Source organism: Protopterus annectens, chromosome 12.part0, assembly GCF_019279795.1.
Source record: "Protopterus annectens isolate FY-2018-M chromosome 12.part0, PAN1.0, whole genome shotgun sequence".
Taxonomy (NCBI): domain Eukaryota; kingdom Metazoa; phylum Chordata; order Ceratodontiformes; family Protopteridae; genus Protopterus; species Protopterus annectens.
Genome location: NC_056746.1, coordinates 165,342,333 through 165,363,511, shown reverse-complemented (window position 1 = coordinate 165,363,511; position 21,179 = coordinate 165,342,333). Strand labels below are relative to the sequence as shown.

At 42.9% G+C, this 21,179-nt stretch overlaps 1 protein-coding gene across 5 annotated transcripts in view; it reads right to left on the bottom strand.

The window, feature by feature from the left end:
• Positions 1-21,179, bottom strand: part of TSC2 (TSC complex subunit 2) — a 3,048,576-nt gene that overhangs the window by 2,963,615 nt on the left and 63,782 nt on the right. For all 5 annotated transcript variants that reach the window (XM_044089186.1, XM_044089187.1, XM_044089190.1 and 2 more), the window contains exon 4: positions 10,753-10,863. In XM_044089186.1, the coding sequence (XP_043945121.1) occupies positions 10,753-10,863 (111 nt within the window). The remainder of the gene's footprint in view (positions 1-10,752; positions 10,864-21,179) is intronic.

Genomic DNA, 21,179 nt, shown 5'->3' with positions numbered 1-21,179 from the left:
TGCTTATCCAATCTCTCTTCACAATCCTTTCTAACCTTCTCCGATTGATTTGTATAGTTATCATGCATTAATTTTCTATACTCTATTGTACTAATTACTCCTTTAACTGCAGCTTCTGTTCTAGATTCTACTAAACACTACCAGTGCTGGTCTTTTGCTTAGGATCCTCCTATTTTTCTTTGTCTACACTTATCAATCCCTGATAGGGAAGGCATCTCTACTGTGCAGTTCAAGGTCTCTTCCCATTCCATTACCTTCCTGTCTCTATCTGCTCTTACCTTGGTATTTTTGCCAGTTTTCTCCAATAAATTCCAGCCCCCTCTTGCCTATCATCTGTATTTTTAACTGCAGTTATCCCTATTGTAAGAATCTCCTTTCTCCATTCTCATGTTGGCTTAGTTCTTAGAATACTTTCTGCTACTTTATGAATGTAATATTTTATATGTTATTGTCATTCTCCTCAAGGATATGCATCCAAAATCCCAGTCTCTCCCCATTTCTTGAGCTTCCCCGATTTCATCACCCCTTTCCACTTTGAATTATAGACTTCTACTTGTGCTATATATAGGAGGAGCCTTAACTGTGCAGCTCTGAAATACCCCATTCAAATCAGGTCATCCCAAACCAGCTTGTTCAATTAGAAGAATCAGCTTATCCCACTTGATTTTGCAGTCCTCCCCTTCTCAATTCTATAATGTTTACTGAAAGTGTTCACAGAAGACCAGGTATCAGCTTCTAGAATCTACATTTTATAAAAAGTCCCATAACAGGTTATAGTTGAGTTAGCCCTTAGAAAAGAAGGCAATTGCCATGGTGTGAGTAACAAAAGGAAATGAACTTAGAAATCCAACCTGCAATAGATTGCTTGGACAGTGGCTGGCCCAACTTAGAATCCATGAAAGAGAAGTAGTTGGTCTGACTAACGAATAGACTTAGTCTTGTCCAGACAGCATCTTATATCTTTTGCGGCATCTTCAAGGCTCAAAATAGTTATGGTCCCACTTCACTCATCATTCATTAGACTCATCAAAAGATATAATGCACCTTTCTGTTTGCACCTTGCTAAGCCCTAAAACGGTTCAATAATTCTAAACATTTCATTTACAAAAAGATATCAGGTCTCAGTATTATCATTAGGTGCTAAAAGCCGTGTTCCTCTAACAAAGTGTAAAAAGACTGAGGGAGCAGATCTCTGCTTAGCCTTGTGTGTTATGCATGATCGAACATTCTATAAACTTCTTTACTACTGGTTCTGTGTAGGTAAAGGAAACTGGTTCCTATTATGTTATCAAAAGATGACATAATTGAATGCTCAGAACTTCGAAACGGCCACATTTCGAAGATCGCATTGTGGGATCGCAGTACAGTGAAGACTGGGATCTTTGCTCTTTCCTCACTGTAGTGCGATCTCGGAGTTGGAATGTATATTTAGCGGGGTGTGGGGGGCACAGCCCCCTACAATAAAAGCTTTGATATGCGGCAGTTTCAAAGTTTTGAGCGTTCTATTAAGTTATCTTTCGATAACGCAATATGAACTCGAAGGAAACTTTTAGTTATGTACTTACCATAACTTTAGATGTTTGGGATCCATCTCGCCTACATTCTGTACTGATGGGTTCTACTCGGCACGCTATACTATAGAGCAAAGTCTCTAATTGGCTGAGCTATTCTATATGCCAGGATGCACCACCACCAATTCCCCAGATCTTGTTTGTCCGCACACATGCACCCACACATGCACTGCTGATATAACATTGCCAGATGTTTCAAGATGAAACGGTCGAATTTGAACCGTCCGGTCTCTTCTGGTCTCCAAGGCAGGGGGAAGGAGGGTAGGTATTAGGAATGTAGGCGAGATGGATCCCAAACATCTAAAGTTATGGTAAGTACATAACTAAAAGATGTTATGTGATCCTATCTCGCCTACATTCTGTACTGATGGGACAGCGTCCCTAGCACCTGATTCCTGGGTGGCTCACTGGAAAACACTCCTGAGAACTGTGGAACCGAAGGAAGCTCGCCCCCGAGATGCCACATCCCATTTGTAATGAGAAATAAAGGTGTGAGGAGAGGACCAGGTAGCCGCAGCACAAATGTCACTAATGGCAAGCTTAGAATGAAATGCTGTTGAAGTAGCCATAGCCCTTGTAGAATGAGCTTTCACAGTGGTTGTAAGCTCTCTATTAGAAAGAAAATAAATATGACTGATACAGTCTCTGATCCACTTGGCAATAGTGACCTTTGTGACGGCTTTGCCCAATTTATTGTCTGAAAAGGACACAAACAACTGATCTGTTTTCCGTGTTTGATGCGTCCTATCTAAGTAGAAACGCAATTGTCTGTGGACATCCAATGAATGGAAGATATATTCTGCTCTGAGTAATTGGGGAAGAAAACTGGAAGTTCCAAAGACTGTTGAAGACAGAAACTAGAACAAACTTTGGGAACAAAAGATGGATTAGGCCTAAGGGATACTCTATCCTTGTGAAAAACCAGGTACGGCGGTTTGACACATAGGGCTTGAAGTTCCGAAACTCTTCTAGCTGATGTAATTGCCACCAAAAAAGCAGTCTTCCAGGAAAGAAATTTCAAGTCAGAAGTTGCTGCCGGTTTGAAGGAGGAAGAGGTCAAGGCACCTAATACGAAATTGAGATCCCATGGTGGAGCAGGATGAGAAACTGGAGGACGTAGCAGCCCAGCACCTTTCATGAAGGCTTTACACAACTTATTGCTCATCAAAGGTGGGTCTATACTTTCATGAAAATTAGAAATAGCTGCTAATTGAACCTTAATGGTAGAGACCAAAGAACCTTGATTGAATTGGGAAGCTAAGAATTTCAAAACGTCCGCCACCGGGGCAGTAATGGGATCTAATCCCCGGAGTTGGGCCCAAATGGCTAATCTCTTCCATTTACTATTATACATCTTCTTAGTCGAATCCTTGTGGGCCGAGGACAAGATATGTATAACTTCTGAGTCCAAAACCTGGTTCCTGACTATAGTGGGAAGTGGAGGAGCCAAGCTGTTAACTTCAGTGAGTGAAGGGACTGGTGAAGCTGTCCCGACTGGTGGATCAAGAGATCTGGAACCTGGTCCAGGAACCATGGACCGTCCAGTGCGTATTTCCGAAGAAAAGGCAGCCAGACTTGATGAGGCCAGTATGGGGCAACTAAAATCATCTTGCACTGCAAGTGAATCACCTTCTGGATCACCCTGGGGAGAAGGGAAACCGGAGAAAAGGCGTACAGTAAGCCGGTGGGCCAAGCTTGGACTAGGGCATCCTTGGGAAACCCCCCCGGAACCGGGGTAAGAGAAAAGAACTGTAGACATTTCGTGTTGAGGGGAGTTGCAAAGAGGTCGCAACAAGGAGTTCCCCATCTTCTGAAGATCTGAGATGCTACTCTGTCGTTCAGAGACCACTCGTGCGGGGAGAGAATGGTTCTGCTCAGTCTGTCGGCTATCACATTGGATCTCCCCGGAATGTGTGTTGCTACCAAGAAACGGTTGGTTGCAACAGCCCAATTCCATACTTCCATGGCCTCTCTGCAAAGAGGGTAGGACCTGGTCCCTCCCTGCTTGTTCAGGTACCAGACTACTGACATGTTGTCGGACTGAACGGCAATCATACCTTGGGGGAGGTAGCAGTGTAGTGCTTGAAGCGATAGAAGCACTGCCCTCATTTCCAGTATGTTGATGTGTAGGGAACTCTCGTCGGGGTGCCACTTGCCTTGAACTGACCTGCCCAGGTAATGTCCCCCCCACCCCGTCTGGCTAGCGTCCGTAGTCGAAGTGGCCACTGGAGGAGGAGGAACGAAGGGTCGCCCCTGATCCAGGTTGGAGGAGGTAAGCCACCAACGGAGGACCTGTTTGCACGTCTCCGTGATAATAATTTACTTGCGATTGTAATGTTTCTATTCTCTCTGTAGGAAGATAGACCCGCATTTGCCTTGAGTCTATGTTTACCCCGATAAACCGTATATGCTGAGATGGCAGCAACACAGACTTTGTCCAATTGAAGGTGATTCCTAGGGAGGTTCCTAGAAATATAGTGGCTGCTAGGTTCTGTAATAGTAGATGCCTGGAGGTGGCAGTTAGGAGCCAGTCGTCTAGATACGGAAACACCTGGAATCCTAGACTCCTCAGGTGAGCAGTCACCACCGCCAAACATTTGGTGAACACCCTGGGGGCTGTGGTGAGACCAAAGGGCAGTGCGCAGAACTGGAAATGACCGTCTCCCAGGCTGAAGCGCAGATGTCTCCTGGACGCCAGATCTACCAGAATGTGATAATAGGCGTCCTTGAGATCTATGGAGCACATCCAAACACCTTTCTCCAGTAGCGGGAGAATGGATTGTAAGGTGACCATCCGGAACTTGGACTTCTTGACTGACCGATTCAGGTCGCTGAGATCCAAAATGGGCCTCAAGTCCCCGGTCTTTTTTGGCACCAAAAAGAATTTTGAGTAAGTCCCTAATCCGGTCTGGTCTACGGTTTTTGAAGCAGCTTTGAAATTTCGATGGCTGCAATATCCCGTTGACTGGGTGGCGGGTCCGGGATTTTCCTGGATGGAGGGGGGGGGTGTGAAAAGGGGATGACGTAACCTCCGGCGATGATTCGGAGCACCCATTGGTCCTGAGTGATACTCTCCCAGGCCTTTAGGTGCATCTAAAAACGACCCCCGACTGGCTCCGGAGCTGCGCAGTCGGGCAATCCTTCAGGGATGCTGAGAGATTGAAGAGCCACGAAAGGACACGCGGTCTCCAGTGTTGCGGGGGCCTCTGCCGCCTCTGGGACGGCGTCTTCCTGAAAAATTTCCCCCTCCTCTGCCTCTAGAAGGGGGATCGTCCTGCTGTGAGGGGTAATTCTTCTGAGATTTACGGAACCACATTTTCCCTCCTCTTTTAGCCTTGGGATAAGGCCGAAAGGGAGAGGAAAACCGTGCTCCTACGGCAGTCAAAGTCTTACCCTCTTGTTCACAGCGGGTCAAGGTGTCCTTTACCTTGGGTCCAAACAAAGAGGACCCATCAAAGGGAGCGTCGGCAAAGGAAGACTTGAAGGCTTCCGCAAAATGACACAGGCGGAGCCAGGCTTGTCTCCGTAGAGCAACACCCGTACCCGCTGCTTTACTCGCCCCCTCGGCTGCATACGAAATGAGCCTCATGGACGAGTTCGATATCGACGATAGGGTAGCCAACTGAGAGCTAACCGTCTGGGCCAACTGCTCAGGTAGGTTACCAGAGAGGGTATCTGAGAGTTCCTTGATCAGGTCCCTCTGAAGTCTAGTGTAGTTCGTGAGGTAATTCAGAGACCTTAATGTAAAGGCTGCTGAAGTAAGGGTGCGCTTCCCGTACCGGTCCATGCTCCTAGACTCCTTATTAGGAGGATAGACGGACGTCGAAGCCTCTGCCACATCTTGCTGGGTAGCAGATGCCACCACCATAGCATCTACAGCCACACCTTTGGTGAGAAATTCCTTTTCCGGGGGCGCTGACAAAAATTTGTTAGGGCGAGCAGGCACCGGTTCCACAGAATCTGGATGTTCCCACGCCCTTCGAGAGATCAAATCCAGGAGCTCATCGAAGGGCGGAGATACCCAGGAGGCGGAGGGCTGAGCCCCGAAGGCCTTGAGGAACACCGACTCGTCAGAGGAAGGGGGTTTGGTCTGCCAGCCGCCTCGTTGTTTGAGGACTTCCAGGATGTCCGCAAAGGAGACATCATCCGAGGACGACTTGGGGGACCCTTCCGCATCATCAAGATCGGTGTCGGAGGTGATAGACTCGTCAGGGGAGTCGACGTGCTTCCTCTTGCACGTTTTTTTTCTTGGGGGTTCCTCCGAAGACTCTTCAGAGGGACCTCCAGGAAGAGGGGGACCCCCAGTGGGGGGTGACCTCAGGCCCCAGGGCTCCACTGTCTTGAGACAGGGGGACTACAAAGGACCCAGTCTCCATGCCCAGGGAAGGTGCCAGGGAGACGGTGGAGGTAGCCAAAGAAGATTTGGCCAAAGCACTCCTCATGGCTCTAAAGGCCGGACCCCCAGAATCCTGGGAAGGTCCGACCCCAAAGCCATAACAGCAGACTGCACTCCCGCAGCCGACGCACCGAGAGAGAGGCTCAGAACCGAAAACATCGGTCCCGAAGCATCACCCCCGAGGCCGACCGAAGAGGTCCGTGTATCGAACTCCGACCCGAAGGCCGGAGTAGGAGTAAGGGTCGGAGCCGACCCGGACACCTCCATCAGCTCCACTAGCACCGACTCCAATGGTGCCAAGGCTGTTGGAGGAGGAACCAAGGCTAAAGGGTGGACCATCGGCTCCGAAGCCGACTGGGCTGGAGCCGAAACTAGCTTTTGGAAGACTGGAGACTGAAACAGCCTTTGGAGCACCCTGTCAATGTCCGAATCCGACATCTTGGAAGACCGGGAGGAGATCGAACGGGTCCGACTAGACTTCTCCACCGGCTCCGAAGGACTGGGGGACCGGCTCCGAATTGTCTCGATCAAAATCGGTGCCGAAGGAGACTCCATTGTAATTTCCCTCGGTGCCGAAGAGGACTTCGGCGCCGAAGGGGAAGAGTCTGAGCCAGCAACCCTCATCGGCTCCGAAATCAGCGGAGCCGATGAAGGTGACCCGCCTCTCGAAGCTCCAGCCATCGGCTCCGAAGACAGAGGAGTCGAGGCTGGAGGCATCGAGGCAGACCGTTTCGCCCTCGGCTCCGAAGTCCGTGGAGCCGATGGAGAAGCCTGCCGAGATTTCTTGGTGGTCGGTTCCGACGGACTGGTCGGAGCCAACGATTTATTTTTCTTTGAGGGAGAAGAAGAGGAAGATAAGGCCTCTTCAAAAGTAGGTTTGATAAGTCCTTTTAGAATTAATTTATTTTTCCTCTCTTGGAGGACTCGAGAGGAAAAAGCGTGACACACACTACAAGACTCCTGAAGGTGTTTGGGTCCTAGACAGTACACGCATAGGGAGTGATCGTCCGTTATGGACATCTTGTAATTGCATCTCGTGCATTTTTTAAACCCAGAGGGTCTGTGCTCTTTTGACATAATGCCAAACAGTTAGTAAAACACAGGAAAACACTGAATAACCAGAACAATTTCACTTTACAGTAAAATAGAAGTTGACAAAAGGGTCACACAACAGGAAGGCCAAGAACTCTCCAACTAAAACGGGTACTTGACCACCTCACGAAACACTACACAAAAAGGCTCACTCACACACGAGGGGAAGGCCCCTCTAACTTAAATGGAAACCTTTCCCTGAAATACAATTTTTACCACAAAAAATTTCAGAAAACTCACTCATACACAACGATAGCCGTTAAAACAGCTTTTTGGTTAAGTTTAAGAAAATCCCTGACAGAAAATTCTAATAAAGAAAGCACTTAGCTCAGCCAAGCTCGAGACCACGTCTTTGCTTTGTAAGCGGCAAACGAGATCTGGGGAATTGGTGGTGGTGCATCCTGGGATATAGAATAGCTCAGCCAATTAGAGACCTCGCTCTATAGTATAGCGTGCCGAGGATCGGCTCCGAACCCATCAGTACAGAATGTACGCGAGATAGGATCACATAACATCACCTGTTCTGCAGACATACACCTATACTACCGCATCAAACACCAGCAGATGGTGTGACAGATACGAAACATAACATATCCCCCATTTCTGGAATAGTCTGCCCTTATCAAACAAGCAGAGTACTTCCCTAGCAACTTTTAATAACAGTCTTCGTAAATGTATCAGTGATCACAAGCTTTCAACGGGGATACGTCTACTTAATGGAGATACTGTCAGCCTCTGTATTGGTCAATGTGGCTAAGATTGTCCATATAATTTCTGGCTGTAAAAACTCAAAAAAAATCTAGAAACATTTATGTCTGCACAAGATGGCTGTATCAGTTAGACAGACCAGTTATAAAGGCAGGTGCCATCACGCCCCCACTCCCCATTTTCACCAACCTATCTAATGCACTTTCAAAAGTACCAGTTGCTGTTCTCTTTAAAAATGTATAGAGCAGACAAGTCCTGTCAACCTTTAAATTACATAGCACTTTCTTTTCCTCTGTAGACTACTCCTTTAGATGCACCAAACTGGCTCATTTGTTCTGTGAGGTGAAAAAGCAGGACATCTCTGAGATGGGCAATACCTCTACGGCCCAGTCATTCCTGCCCAGGTAGCCTAATCAGCTCATTTATTCCCCAGAGAAGACAGTCGTATGATAGGGAGCAAGCCAGCTCACTGGTACTGCAGCATAGCTTACCCCTCCCATTGTAGGACACCCTCTTCCTTACGACAGATCTCAGAGCTCTGATGCATGCTGCCAACTTGTCAGCAGTGTGTTTCAGCATGTTCACATAGCTATACGAGAATGCATGATGGCAGCGCGTGTTCATAGGCTTGTACTTCATGGGTGCAATACCTTTTGCTCCACCTGTCTGTCATCTAAAGTGGAGACTTCTCCCTCGCCCCCTGAGGAAGGATAAGCCAGTAGGAAGTACCCTCTCACATCCATCGCAGCCAGTTCGGACAGGCATGAGTCATGAATCAAGCTCTGATAAATCCCCAGATTATGGCCTAGGTTATCACTCTATGCCACCACAAAGATGGCTCATGCAGTGGTTTTTATTTACATGCAGAAAAAAAAGTTAGACCCCCCCCCTCCAAATGTGAAGTTCATGGATCCTACTACACTCTCAATCATAGTTCTCATTTAAATTATACTCCTCTCTCTCAAACAAACACGCTCTCTTTGGGTCTATAACTACATACGGCACTTTCCTTCTTGTTTTCCATGGAGAATTGCCCAATTCTACAAGGTTTTACATAGACTGACATCCGTTCATACCACCACAGAGTTTCTTCACACCGCCCCAGCATTTTAACTTCTTCCCCTCTAAAAATACTCTGCAAATATTCCGATTTACATAGTATTCCATTTGTGGCAGGGAACTTAATGGAAGAATCTATCTCACTATCTTCAGAATCTACTCAGTAAAAATATATACAAACATCCTTGCTCACTCTCTGGTTGTTGGTTCATCAACCCCAGCCAAGTGAGAAGCACAACCCTGTCCTCCAAGTTTGCGTTTTCAGTCACTAAAGTCCAGGTAAACAGCTTTATACTTTCAAAAGCAGCAGCCAGATAAACTAAAGTTATTATAACAAAATCTTTCCTGGAATAGTCTCCTTCCAATTTCTAAACATATTCCTATTTTTTTACCACCTACATAACAGGCTGATCTTGTTCTCAATATTTTGCATAAGGACTGCATTAATCAGCTCTAGGACAGACCATTGTAGCACTCCATTACTTGCTTCTCTGTCAATATCTTCCTTCCTGTCACACTCTTCTACCCCCCTCACCATCAACCCTCCACCCTTTAAAACTCCTTCAGCTTACTGATCTGCCTGTGCAAGACAGATCCAAAGGTTTTGCCAAGTAAAGCAGATGACATCAACCACGCAGAGTTTTCTGGAACAAACCAAAGTATTTTTTCTGCTGCTTTCTGCAGCAAACCACTATTCAAAAGGCATGATCAAGTACACCTAAAAGCATCACTTTTCATGCCAGTTGCAGAATATAATACTGTACTCAGCAGCCTAAAACAAGCTACATGAATCACACTGAGAAATGAACTACTCTTAAAAGGAACTAGAACAAATGAGAAACATGAACGTCTCTGAAATATTATAGGCATTATTACAGTTTTCCGTAATGACTGGCTTATAAAAGAGAACCTGTACTTGGAATACAAAGCGTAGTCTGACCCAGTTCTGTTTTAGGATTCACACATTTTCTGATGTCAAAAGTGGTAAATCTCCTATTGGAAACAGATTAGCGGACCTCCAAAAGAACACTCCTTGGCTAGTTAGTGGATGGATGAAATCTTTTTACCAATCAACTTTTGGCAACATTTTGGAAGATCCACATTTTAGGAATGTATACTCACCTACTCTGATACACCCTTCAAATGTCACGTATTAGAAATTTATGTGAGCTCAGCCCTAACACCCTCAATTTTTGTGCCCTTCACACAGTTCACATCTCCGTCGTTACTACAAAGTCTGTTTGGATGCCTTACAGAAAGGTGTCCATACGTTCAAAAAATAACCAGCCAATGCACTGCATCTACTGTTATGAGGAGAAGCCACACAAATCACAATACTCTGTGTAAAAAGGGTGTGCAATGACCTAATGAATGGATCTGTCAGGGGTTTTACCAATGAAGTGGCCAGATAACAGAAGATTTGAGAAGAGAATTCAGCATCGCCCTTTCACTTACTCTCCAAGGACCAGTAAGCTCCCTTTACACCCTTTCCTGATCAAATGTTTTATTAGTCCAGTCTCCCCATCTCTCCCTTGCCCTTTTAAAAGCATACAAGGTACACAGCATTCATACTTATTTCCAATACCATAAAAGAGCATCAAACCTATTCCAAGTGCTACAGGCAACTGTACATTTATAAATGATGTGATAAATAAAATTATATTTAACCAATAAAACAGTCCGTTTTACTTCGTACTACAATTTTTTTTAATAAAAAGCCCAGTGAAACAGTGTGCAACAAGCATGAAATAAAACATACCAGGATTTAACAGAGAATCAATAAGCAAGACTCTTTAGTCATACTTTGCAATGTGTCTTTTTCAAGCTGGAATGCAAAATATAAACACAAAATTAGCTCTTTAGAACCAACTTCAACCACAGGAACCTAATCCACAGGTTTTGAAGGCTCAGTCTAAGATGCCTTACCTGTCCATTAATTATTGCAGTCAGCAGCTGGAGAACTGCATGTCTGGCTTCTGCAGGTTGGTCAGGGTATAGCATGTCTGCAACAGCCACATATACTGCCTCCACAGCATGCTAAAAATTAAAAAAGATAATGCACTTTATCCATACAATGAAAGATCAAACTCATCCCCTTTATTTATTTTTTTCATGATGCAGCAAATGGTAGTTCTATAGTCAAGAAACTTTTAATGCAGTAATTCGCTTACTTCATTACAGACTAGTGACATCTCCTGGCGTTTCTGCAATTACATTCTACTGATGGCCAATAGTCAAACACTGCTTGTCCATATCTGCATTAATTCCAAAACGAGGCTACATAAAAGGTACTAGAAAATCTGATCTTAAAGCTTACACAACACAATAATAAATACAACTATATTGATATTTGACCTCTCTCTCGTGCGATAGACATTGAATATTACTTGTATGCCATTTGTACTGTAATAATTTTCATATTTCTCCGAATATCTCAAACATGTGACACAGAACTGCTTAGCTTTACATGAAAGCCCACAGCTTTATGACGAAAATGCTACTGGCAGTGAGTGCTGCTTGAATGGCTGCAGATACTGTAAGCTCTTTAAACATTAAATAATTCAAATTTACAAAGATTATTTTGGCTTATAAAATCAAGTTTAAGACCTAGAATTGAATGAATGCTACCACTATAAAGGTTGCCACTTACAGTTTTCCACTAACAAATATGGTTCTAGAGATATGAAAATTTGTTTCAACTGCAAGACAATACCTTCATATTTTTTTTTTTTAAAGCTCAGGCCACACCCAGTGGGAGTTGAACTCAAAATAGCGCCAATGGAGGGAATGAGTTAACCAATTTCTTTACTAAGAATAAGTTTTAAGAAAGTCTATTCATGGCATCCGCATCACAAAACACAAAGATGATCAATACTAAAAGAAGAAAAATAGAAGCACTCAGAGAAAGCAGATAAAACTAACAGAAGTAGAGAACTGATTATCTGATACATCAATTACCCAAACGCAGCCTTCAAATGTTTTTGGGAAAGGTAAAAAAAAAAAAAAAAATCAAAGTCTGAAGATATGTAAACGTTATGCAGATTATCTTGTGCATTTTTTGAGCTTGTAGCCTGGTGTGTGAAAAATATTCTTTATTGTCCACTGGAAATCGCTGAATGGTTGAAAAGAGTATTCCCTGCATGCAGAAAAAACAAGATTTTAAAAGTTATTTTATCCAGTTCAATTATATGACCGATTATCCAAATTACTCTAGGGCCCAAGGGAACGGGCAGCAGCAGGTACCATATGAGTTCAATTAACTGCCATATCCAACTACCACATAGGAGACATGGAATCGAAAATAATGTCTCACAGACTGTGCAAGGCCTTTCTGAGAGGTACCTTTTTACTCAGGCCTCCATAAAAAGAACCACCACTTCCTTGGGACATCAATCTAGTATTATCCACCTTAATCCTTCCACCATATAAACCAACTTCTTCTTGGAAAACAGTCTTTTTGGTGACCATAACGTCTGCTGGGAGGGTATCAGAACTTCAAGCATTATCCATACGCCCTCCCTACCTAGTTTTCCATAAAGCTAGAGTCTCCCTTAGAACCAATCCATCTTTTCTACCCAAAGTTTGTTCTGAGACTAACTTGAATCAATCCATTGATCTACCAATTTTCTTCCCAAATTATGGCAACAAGGCACAATATAAACTTCACCAATGGGATCTACACAGGCAGCTATGTTTCTACTTGCACAGAACGAATGAATTCAGGAAATCTGATCAATTATTTGTATCCTTCTCAGATAAAAAGGGTGCACCAATATCAAAGGTCATTGTCAAAATGGCTTACTGATACTATTACATATTATTGCACTTCTCAAAATAGACAACTACCTGGAAAAATTAAGGGTCACTCAACAACAGCTATCGCAACCTCAACTGCTTTTCAGACTAGGTTACCTATGGATTCAATTTGTGCTGCAGCGACATGGGTTAAACCTCATACCTTTATCACTCATTATAAAGTAGATGTGCTGCAGCGACATGGGTTAAACCTCATACCTTTATCACTCATTATAAAGTAGATGTGGCCACCAGGAACAGGGCTTCCTTTGGATCCACTGTTCTGAAGAGAGTTTGTTCCCTTGAGTCAACCATGAAAGAAGGTGCTAGGGACGCTGTCCCAACCAGCAAGAATGAAGGCGAGATAGGACAACAAAGAAATTATGTACTCACCATAACGTTCCATGTTTGTTGTCCATCTCGCCTTCATTCTTGCGTCCCACCCTCCATCCTTCACTCCCAGAGGATCGAGAGTTATTTATTGGCTGTGGAATTCAAGTTCTTAGATTCCCTTCTTTGTCTTGCGGGGCATACGTCTGTGAATATCCCTTGAATATATGCTCATGATTTCTATTCAACTTAGTAAAAGCAAACAAGATCTGGGTTATTTTCCCTAGGCATGATGGGATAGGGTATAGTCTCAAGCCAGTGGAAGCTCTCTAGTTTTAGAAAAGGCCGAACCCAACCAGCAAGAATGAAGGCAATATGGACAACAAACATGGAACGTTATGGTGAGTACATAAATTCTTTTTTCTAGCATATGTTCAGCAACAGGTCCCAAATAAGTCAAAGGAAGAAGTTTCAGTGGCTCCCTGACAAAGTCTATAACATTCCTAACTTCATCTCGGACATAAAAGCCTCAATTTAGTAGGTATGTGGCCTTCACGCATACACTCACAATCTCTGCTTTAAGATTCTGTGGACCCAGCTAAGAACATAATGCAGTAAGTGATGAAAGAAAAGTGCCTGTCTAATTTGCCAGAACCTTGAGTCACCCTATTACAGCTCTCAGTGCCTCTTCATGCCATCTTTTGACATACGGTGCATTAAAACAAGAACATACTGCTTTAAGTGATAATGTACTATGCAACCACCTGTAGTCAGCACAAACAGATTTGCTCCCCTACCTTTCCTCTAAGTGAAGCATAGTCATCCTCTCCATTAAGATAGTGTGGGTATATCCTTCTCTCTCCTATAAAGGCTCAGCTTGTTTGCATAGTTTATCTTCAGTCATGATCCTTCACTTACAAAATACTTCACTGCTGCACAAGACCTTTGAAATGAACTTAGTTGAGTAATAACACTTAACACCTACACAGCTGGCCCAACTTTCCTACCACATCTTAAATCATTTATGCATCATACTGGGGGGATTGGGGTTTACATAATGGTTAAAGTGTTTATCTCACAGACACAAAGTACAGGATTTGATTCTCACCTTGGGAAAATTGACTAGGTTTAAAAATGGCCCACAAGGGCAGCTAGCCTAGTACTTACCCATGAGCCTACATTCCACCATCCTGACAGCTCTTCTCGAAATGTTCAGTGATAATCCGTTAAGAGTTCTCCTCTAACACCATTGCAATTCCTCTTAAAAAACAAACACATTCATGTGCCCCCAGTTAATGACTTTGCACCCATTAACCTTTCTCTAACTCATCTTAATTTAAACATTAATTTACAACTACATCTGCAATTAGTTGCGCCACTGCTATCACACCCCTTTGTACTTTCAAACTCCTCTCTACTTCCTCCATCCTGCAAGATCACCACTACTTGTGAAATACTCCAAAAGGAACCTCACTCAGACCTTTGTTCAATGGCAAATTTTAGTTCTTATCTCACCTCCCCTGTTAAACACCCTTGTGAATTAACTCTCTACAACACATTTTATTTCTCATGTTTTTCTCCTTCACCACTGCAGCTCTATCCTACTAGTTTAGAATGAACGAATATCAACTGCACAAAAAGCTACACACCGTAGAAAGCTGAATAAAGTTAATATGTTTGAGAAGGACATAAGAATAAAATGCATTTTGGGAATTAGTGAAATTAAATGGACTACAAGGGGTCATATGACAATCAAATCTGTCATTTTACATGAAAATAATCAAATCATCTCCTGTAGTGCACAATTTTCAGAAATGGAACAGCCCACAAAATTAAAAAGTATGTCAAAATCAGGACTTGGTTATAACCAAAAAAACTGACACATCTCAATCAGACCATCTGATACAAGTTTAAACTCCAACTACAGACGTTGAAGAGAAGGAAGATGACCAATGAAAACCTGCACTACTTTCTGGAAAATTAAAAAAAAAAAGTTATTCCATTCATCACAGGTGACTAATTTTAAATTTGGTAATCAATGAAAAATAGAAATAAAGTACAACTGGCTTTAGTATACAAAATGAAGCAAGATAGACTTCTGTCAAGATAAACACTCTTAGCCTGAGACAGAATGCATTATTCATGGCTAACACAAGACTGTCAATACCAAAATCTGACTATACACTTTCCAGTACGAGATCGAAGAGCACTACACAGTCAGACGTGAAGATGAATACAGCTCAGGCCATCAATTCCTTATTACAAATAGTTAAAGATGACAAGAAAGCCAGACTATACACTTTCCAGTACGAGATCGAAGAGCACTACACAGTCAGACGTGAAGATGAATACAGCTCAGGCCATCAATTCCTTATTACAAATAGTTAAAGATGACAAGAAAGCCAGACTATACATTTTCCAGTACGAGATCGAAGAGCACTACACAGTCAGACGTGAAGATGAATACAGCTCAGACCATCAATTCCTTATTACAAATAGTTAAAGATGACAAAAAAGCATCCAGGATAACTAGATATGAGCTCAGTAATACTCCAAGTGAATATGTAGTGAAGGTGAGTTAAGGGCTAAACCCTGGTGGACAGAACATTTAAAGAACCACAAACAGAAGTTAGCAATATTCTCCAGAAACTGACAAAAAAGTATTCCTAATAGAAAGAAAAGTAAGAAGGCAAGATACTAGTTTGTGTAGGCTTTATAAGCACTTGAGGAAAGGAGGACCATAAGGCAACGACAGGAAATAAAATTCAAAACAGCAAGAAGAGATAAGGAAGCATATTTAAATGAACGGTGCAAAGAACTGCAAGAAAACAGTTTCAAGGGAAAGACAACATATATCTTTAAAATGATTTGTGTATTAAGGGAAATTTCCACCTAATAATTGACATAATAAAAGACAAAGAAAGAAGGGACCTAATAGAAGACATGAAGAGATTGCAAAAATATGCAGAACTACTAGTTAAGAAGGACCTTAGCATACTGATATATGCAAATAGTATGTTCTCCGATTAATAGCAAGACATCTGAAGAGTGAAGTTAACTGGACCTTGAAAGCCTTGCTAATAACAAGGCTGCAGGAAGAAGTGGTGAAATTCCAGCAGAATTATTAAAAATCCTGCAAAAAGATGTTGCAGTGCTGCTTGGAATTTGTCAGCAAATTTGGAAACAGCAGTGGCTATGGAATTACAAAATATGTCAGTTTACGTTCCAAAGCAAAAAAAAAATGGCAATGCTAAAGAATATTCAAGCTACTGAACAACTGCACCTTTTCCCCTAACATGCCATCATATTAACGCTCCAGATCCTGCAAGCTTGACTCTAGAAATATATGGACCGACAATTTCCACATGTACATGCTGGGTTTAATGGAGAAACACAGCAGAGATACTGGGGTCACCTTACATGCCTGGTGAGGCACCTACGTGCAGAGAAAGAAGTAAAAGTTATAAATGAATACTGGGACTTGTGCAATGACCGATGTTGGGTTGCCTTCTGATGGGAGATCCCTCAGGTTAAGAGTGCTACAGCAGTGAAGAGAAGGACATCTATGCTACAGTAAGATTTTACATAACTATTCTTTCTTAATACATTTTCTGCTACTTTATAGAGCATCTTCTATGGTTATTATTCTCCTTTAGGACCTGTATCCAAAGTCCTGCACCCGCTCTCCTTTTTTGTACCCCCCCCCAACCTGTTTCAACATAGATTACAAATCAAATTTATTTACTTTAACATTTGTTGACCAGAAAGGTCCAACTAGGACAGAGCCTATTTTCAGCGGAGGCCTGGGGAGAAATGCTCCATGGAAAGAAATGAACTCAAAGTATCCATTCAAATCTGGTAATCCTAAACTAGCTTGTTCTATGGGGAGAAATAGCATGTTCAACTTACTGACTGCCCTCTTTCTCCCAAGTTCCTTCATTTCTTAATCACAGTCTGCAACTTTTCCTCTGTTTAATAAAACTATGCCCAGCCACTTCACCTTTGCTAGTCTTAGTCACAGGGATGGCACTGCATCTTAATAAGTGGGCATAAGACACTGCCAAAGTTATGCCTTTTCTCTCATCCTATTTGTAATTTTCTTGGTTGGATACCACGGCACAGACTAGGTCTGGAGAGCCCTGTGGATGTGTCAGGGTGGTATCTTTCTTTGCAGTTGATGTTTTCTTTTTTGCCTTGAGTCATCTTCACTGTTAACTGAAGCCGTCAGGAATGTAATAAGAAAATTCTCCTCCATTCAGGGAAATCCCCTGCATCCACCAAACCTTCACAAGTTGAAAGCAAAGGTTCTAGAACTAGTTCCTGCACCACAAAAAAGAAAAATAATTTTATATCACCAGAATCTTTTAAATACCCAGAAAGAGCTATTGTGGAGATCAGTGTTAGATTTGTTGCACCCGAATTCAAAATGCTCACTCTGCAGAAGATGCTACTCCTTTTGGACCACTCTTTCATGGTGACTTTACATCTAAAGGATGTGTATCTCATTCCGATTGCTCCCAGCTTGTAGTTGAACCTACAAAAGTTCTGTCTCTTACCCTCACAAAGAATGGCCTTTCTGGTAAACATAACTGACACTGAAAATAGTATGGTCTATCAGACTGTAAAGTCCTGACTACTCAGAACATTTTCTCTCCTCAAGAAGCTGCTTCCACAAGAAAGTTTCTCACAATTCTTGGCCTCGTGCATCAGTGATTATCATGATGCCACTGGCCAGACTCCATATGAGTTGGCTCCAGCACCTGCTTCCCTTAAAGTTCCAGGTACCAGTACTAGACTTTGAAATGAGAGTTAGTGATTGAGGGATCAGATGTCTCTCAATCTAGATGTGCCCTTTTCCCTCCAGACCCCAGTTTGATCAGTCCAGATGGACTAGTCAAATTTTGCTGTTGGAACAGTGTCCAGGGAGTTCTTGTGCAAGGCGAGTGGGGTCCTTCAGATGTTGCAAAGTACATTAAACATCAAAGAGCAGTTAGCAGTGATTCAGACCTTAAATGTTTTTTGCCACTTTTGTTCTCCAGGTCCCCTTTTATTGGTCACAGACAACACCACAGTCATGGTTACCTGAAAGAACAAAAGTGTACAAGGTCATACAGCATTCTAGGATACTTCAGGTCTCATAAGTCAGGTCTTGTACGTCCCATCAGAACAAAATAGAGGCAGACAGATTAAGCAGAACCCAGACCGACCCTCACAAATGGAAACTCGGAACAGAGGTCTACAATTTGGCCCAGATTTGGGAAACACTTCAAACAGTTCTCTTCACCTCCTTTCAGAACAGACACGTGCAAAAATTCTGTTAAAGACACTTCACAGCCATGCTTGGGGGACAGAAGCATTCCCATTCCCTTGGATGGGAATATTCCTTTATGTTGAGTCTTTCGGCTTTTCCCGGTTAGGGGTCGCCACAGCGGAACTCCGGTCCGCTAATGCTTGGCAGTGGATTTTTACATGCCGAGTTGCCAGCCCTGACGCACAACCTTCAATGAAGGTACGCCCATTCATGTATGTCTCCACCCAGAAGACGCTCTAGCTGAGAATCGAACAGGACATCTTACTGTGAGGTGACAAAAATACCACAGCACCACCACTGCATTTCTGATACCCAAAGTACTTCTAAAGATTCAAAAAGAATTATCAAAGATCATGGTGGCGAATCCCTTTTGGCCCAGCCAAAGCTGGTTTTCCCTTTTAATAGAATTGTCCAAGGGCAAGTACCATAAGCTTCCCATTTCCTCAACTTCTGGATCTGCTGACATAGTGTCAGGGCCAACTGGTGCACCCTAATTAGAAGAGTTACTAATGACTGCCTGGACGATTCTAGATGCCTTCTAGACACATGTTCTGTAAGAAAGTCCATCAGGTATTGAAGGAGCCTAGAAAGTTTACAAGCGGAAGATGTTTCCAACTATTTCAGATGGCCTAGTAGGATGTTGCTCCTCTGGTTTTAAAACATTTATGTAAAGTACTCAACAATGGCTTACCTTACACATTTATCATGGTGCATCTTGCATCTGTCTGAACATGTCTGTCCACGGATCCCATCTTCTCTCTGTGATCAACCATTAACGAAAGGTGCTTTGCACTTGAAACCTGCTCAAAATCAAATTCCTCCTCCTTGGAATCTCAACTTTGTTCTTGAAAAGTTGACTGTCTTTTTGAACCTGCCTTTCAGGCCAATTTGAGGTTCAGCACTTGGAAAACAGATTTGCTTAAATGCTCCAACATCTACAAAGTGAGTCTCTGAGCCTCAGGCTCTCATGATGGGCCAGGTGTGTCTGATTTTGCACAAGGACAGGGCTGTTTTACGCACTAATCCTCCTTTCATGTTGAGTCATTTCTGAATTTATCCTGAATCAAACTATCCATCTGCCAGTTTGATGATTCTGCATACTTTGGATGCACAGGCAACTCAGGTACTACCTTGACAGAGCCATGTCCTTCAGGAAAGCATAGCAGCTGTTTACTGGGGCTAAGAAGGGGCATTGTCTAAGGAAATGACTACTCATTGCTTGTCCTCTATTTATTTGTTACCCTCACCATGTTAAATCTATTCCAGGCAAGGTTAAGGCACATTCCAACAGGCTTATCCTCCTCGATGGCATACTGGAATAAAAATGGACTCGAGAGAAATTCTAGAGGCAGCAGCCAGATCTTCTCTTCATACCTTTACAAAGCACTATAATCTTGATAGTTTCCAAATTTTCAGAGCAGGCTTTACAAAGACCATTCTCCAGGGGGTCCTGGATCCTTACCCTTCCTCTTCCCAGGTAGGATAAGCTTTGGGAATCAACCCAATGCCACTGAGGCAGTGTGTGAATGATAAACAAACAGGATGTACACAAATGTACCATCTGTAACAGCAAATATTCAAATTTTGCACTCAATGGCAGCATGCCACCCAATTATTTTGTATATAGTTATTTGACTCGCCATGTTGCTTTGCCAGGGATGGTCTTAGTCACCACTAGGCTTTCTGATATTGGCAAAAACATTATCCACACCTATACTGCCCTTTTTTAGGCATTGCCAAACAGACAAACCTTCCAACAGCAAAAACTAAACTATTCAGTATAAGCTAAAGGTATTTCTGCTCAATGCTTGGAGTATCAACAAAAAACTACACTTCCTGAAAGCACTACTCATCCTGGGAAATGTTGGTGTCTGTGCAGATACTGAAACATGGTTCAAAGTCACAGAAAGCACTCTGGCAGTGTATGGTTATAATGCCCTTCATACAATCTGATTGCCTATTGCACATGAAAGGGCAAAAGGAAGAGGTGCATCTATGTAAAGAAAGGTTAACCACACCTCAAAACTAGTCAAACAATAGGACATGCTTGAGCTACTCCACGTCAAACTAACCATAGGAAAAATCCATTACTATATTCTTGACAGCTACAGTTCCCCCACCACAAACCAGGAAACCCATACATTATACCTGAAATTACTTTAATCACTCATCATTCAGCCCAATTTCATACTTATGGGCGATTTTAATTATCCATTTCATTAACTGTGAAGCATATACGTCCACAGCATGCAGGCCCAAAGATTTCTAGACTTAGTCAATGCAGATGCCCTGGAGTAGTTAGTCTGCACTTCCACTAGGGGTAGAAATATCCTAGACCACTCAAATATGGGACAGCACTGCCCCCCCCCAAACAGGTCACAAAACAGCCTTCCCTTCAAATATGAAAATAGACCTCTCATCTAACCTCAAGACCTTTTCTAAGCCAAATTGCCTCCTATTAAGTGATGGCATAACCTAGTTTCTAAGCTCCCCAAACCTAGAAAACACAAAAGCCTATGCGGAGGCACACAAAACTCCTGAATGACTGCATAAACAACTGCATAGAAATGGAAGTACCAGAATGAAATAAGCCTAGGTTCAAACCACAAAAACAAGCCACCCTGGTGCACCCCAGTACAAACGGTTTGTACAGCAAAAGAAAGAAAATCCTGTCTAGAAATAAAACCAAATGCGCATGACAGAGCAAAAGCTCCATAAATCTAAACAAGCAAATTAGGGAGCTAGTTAAGTTATGAAGAACAAATTTTGAAGCAAGAAAACGCCTCCCCAGCCAAGGGAAAACCAAAGGCATTTTTCAGTTATGTCCACAATCTTAAGGGCAACACCTGATGATGTGCAGAATTGGTTATAGAATGCATCACATACTCAGCCAGAAATCTGCTGGCTGATAAATTCA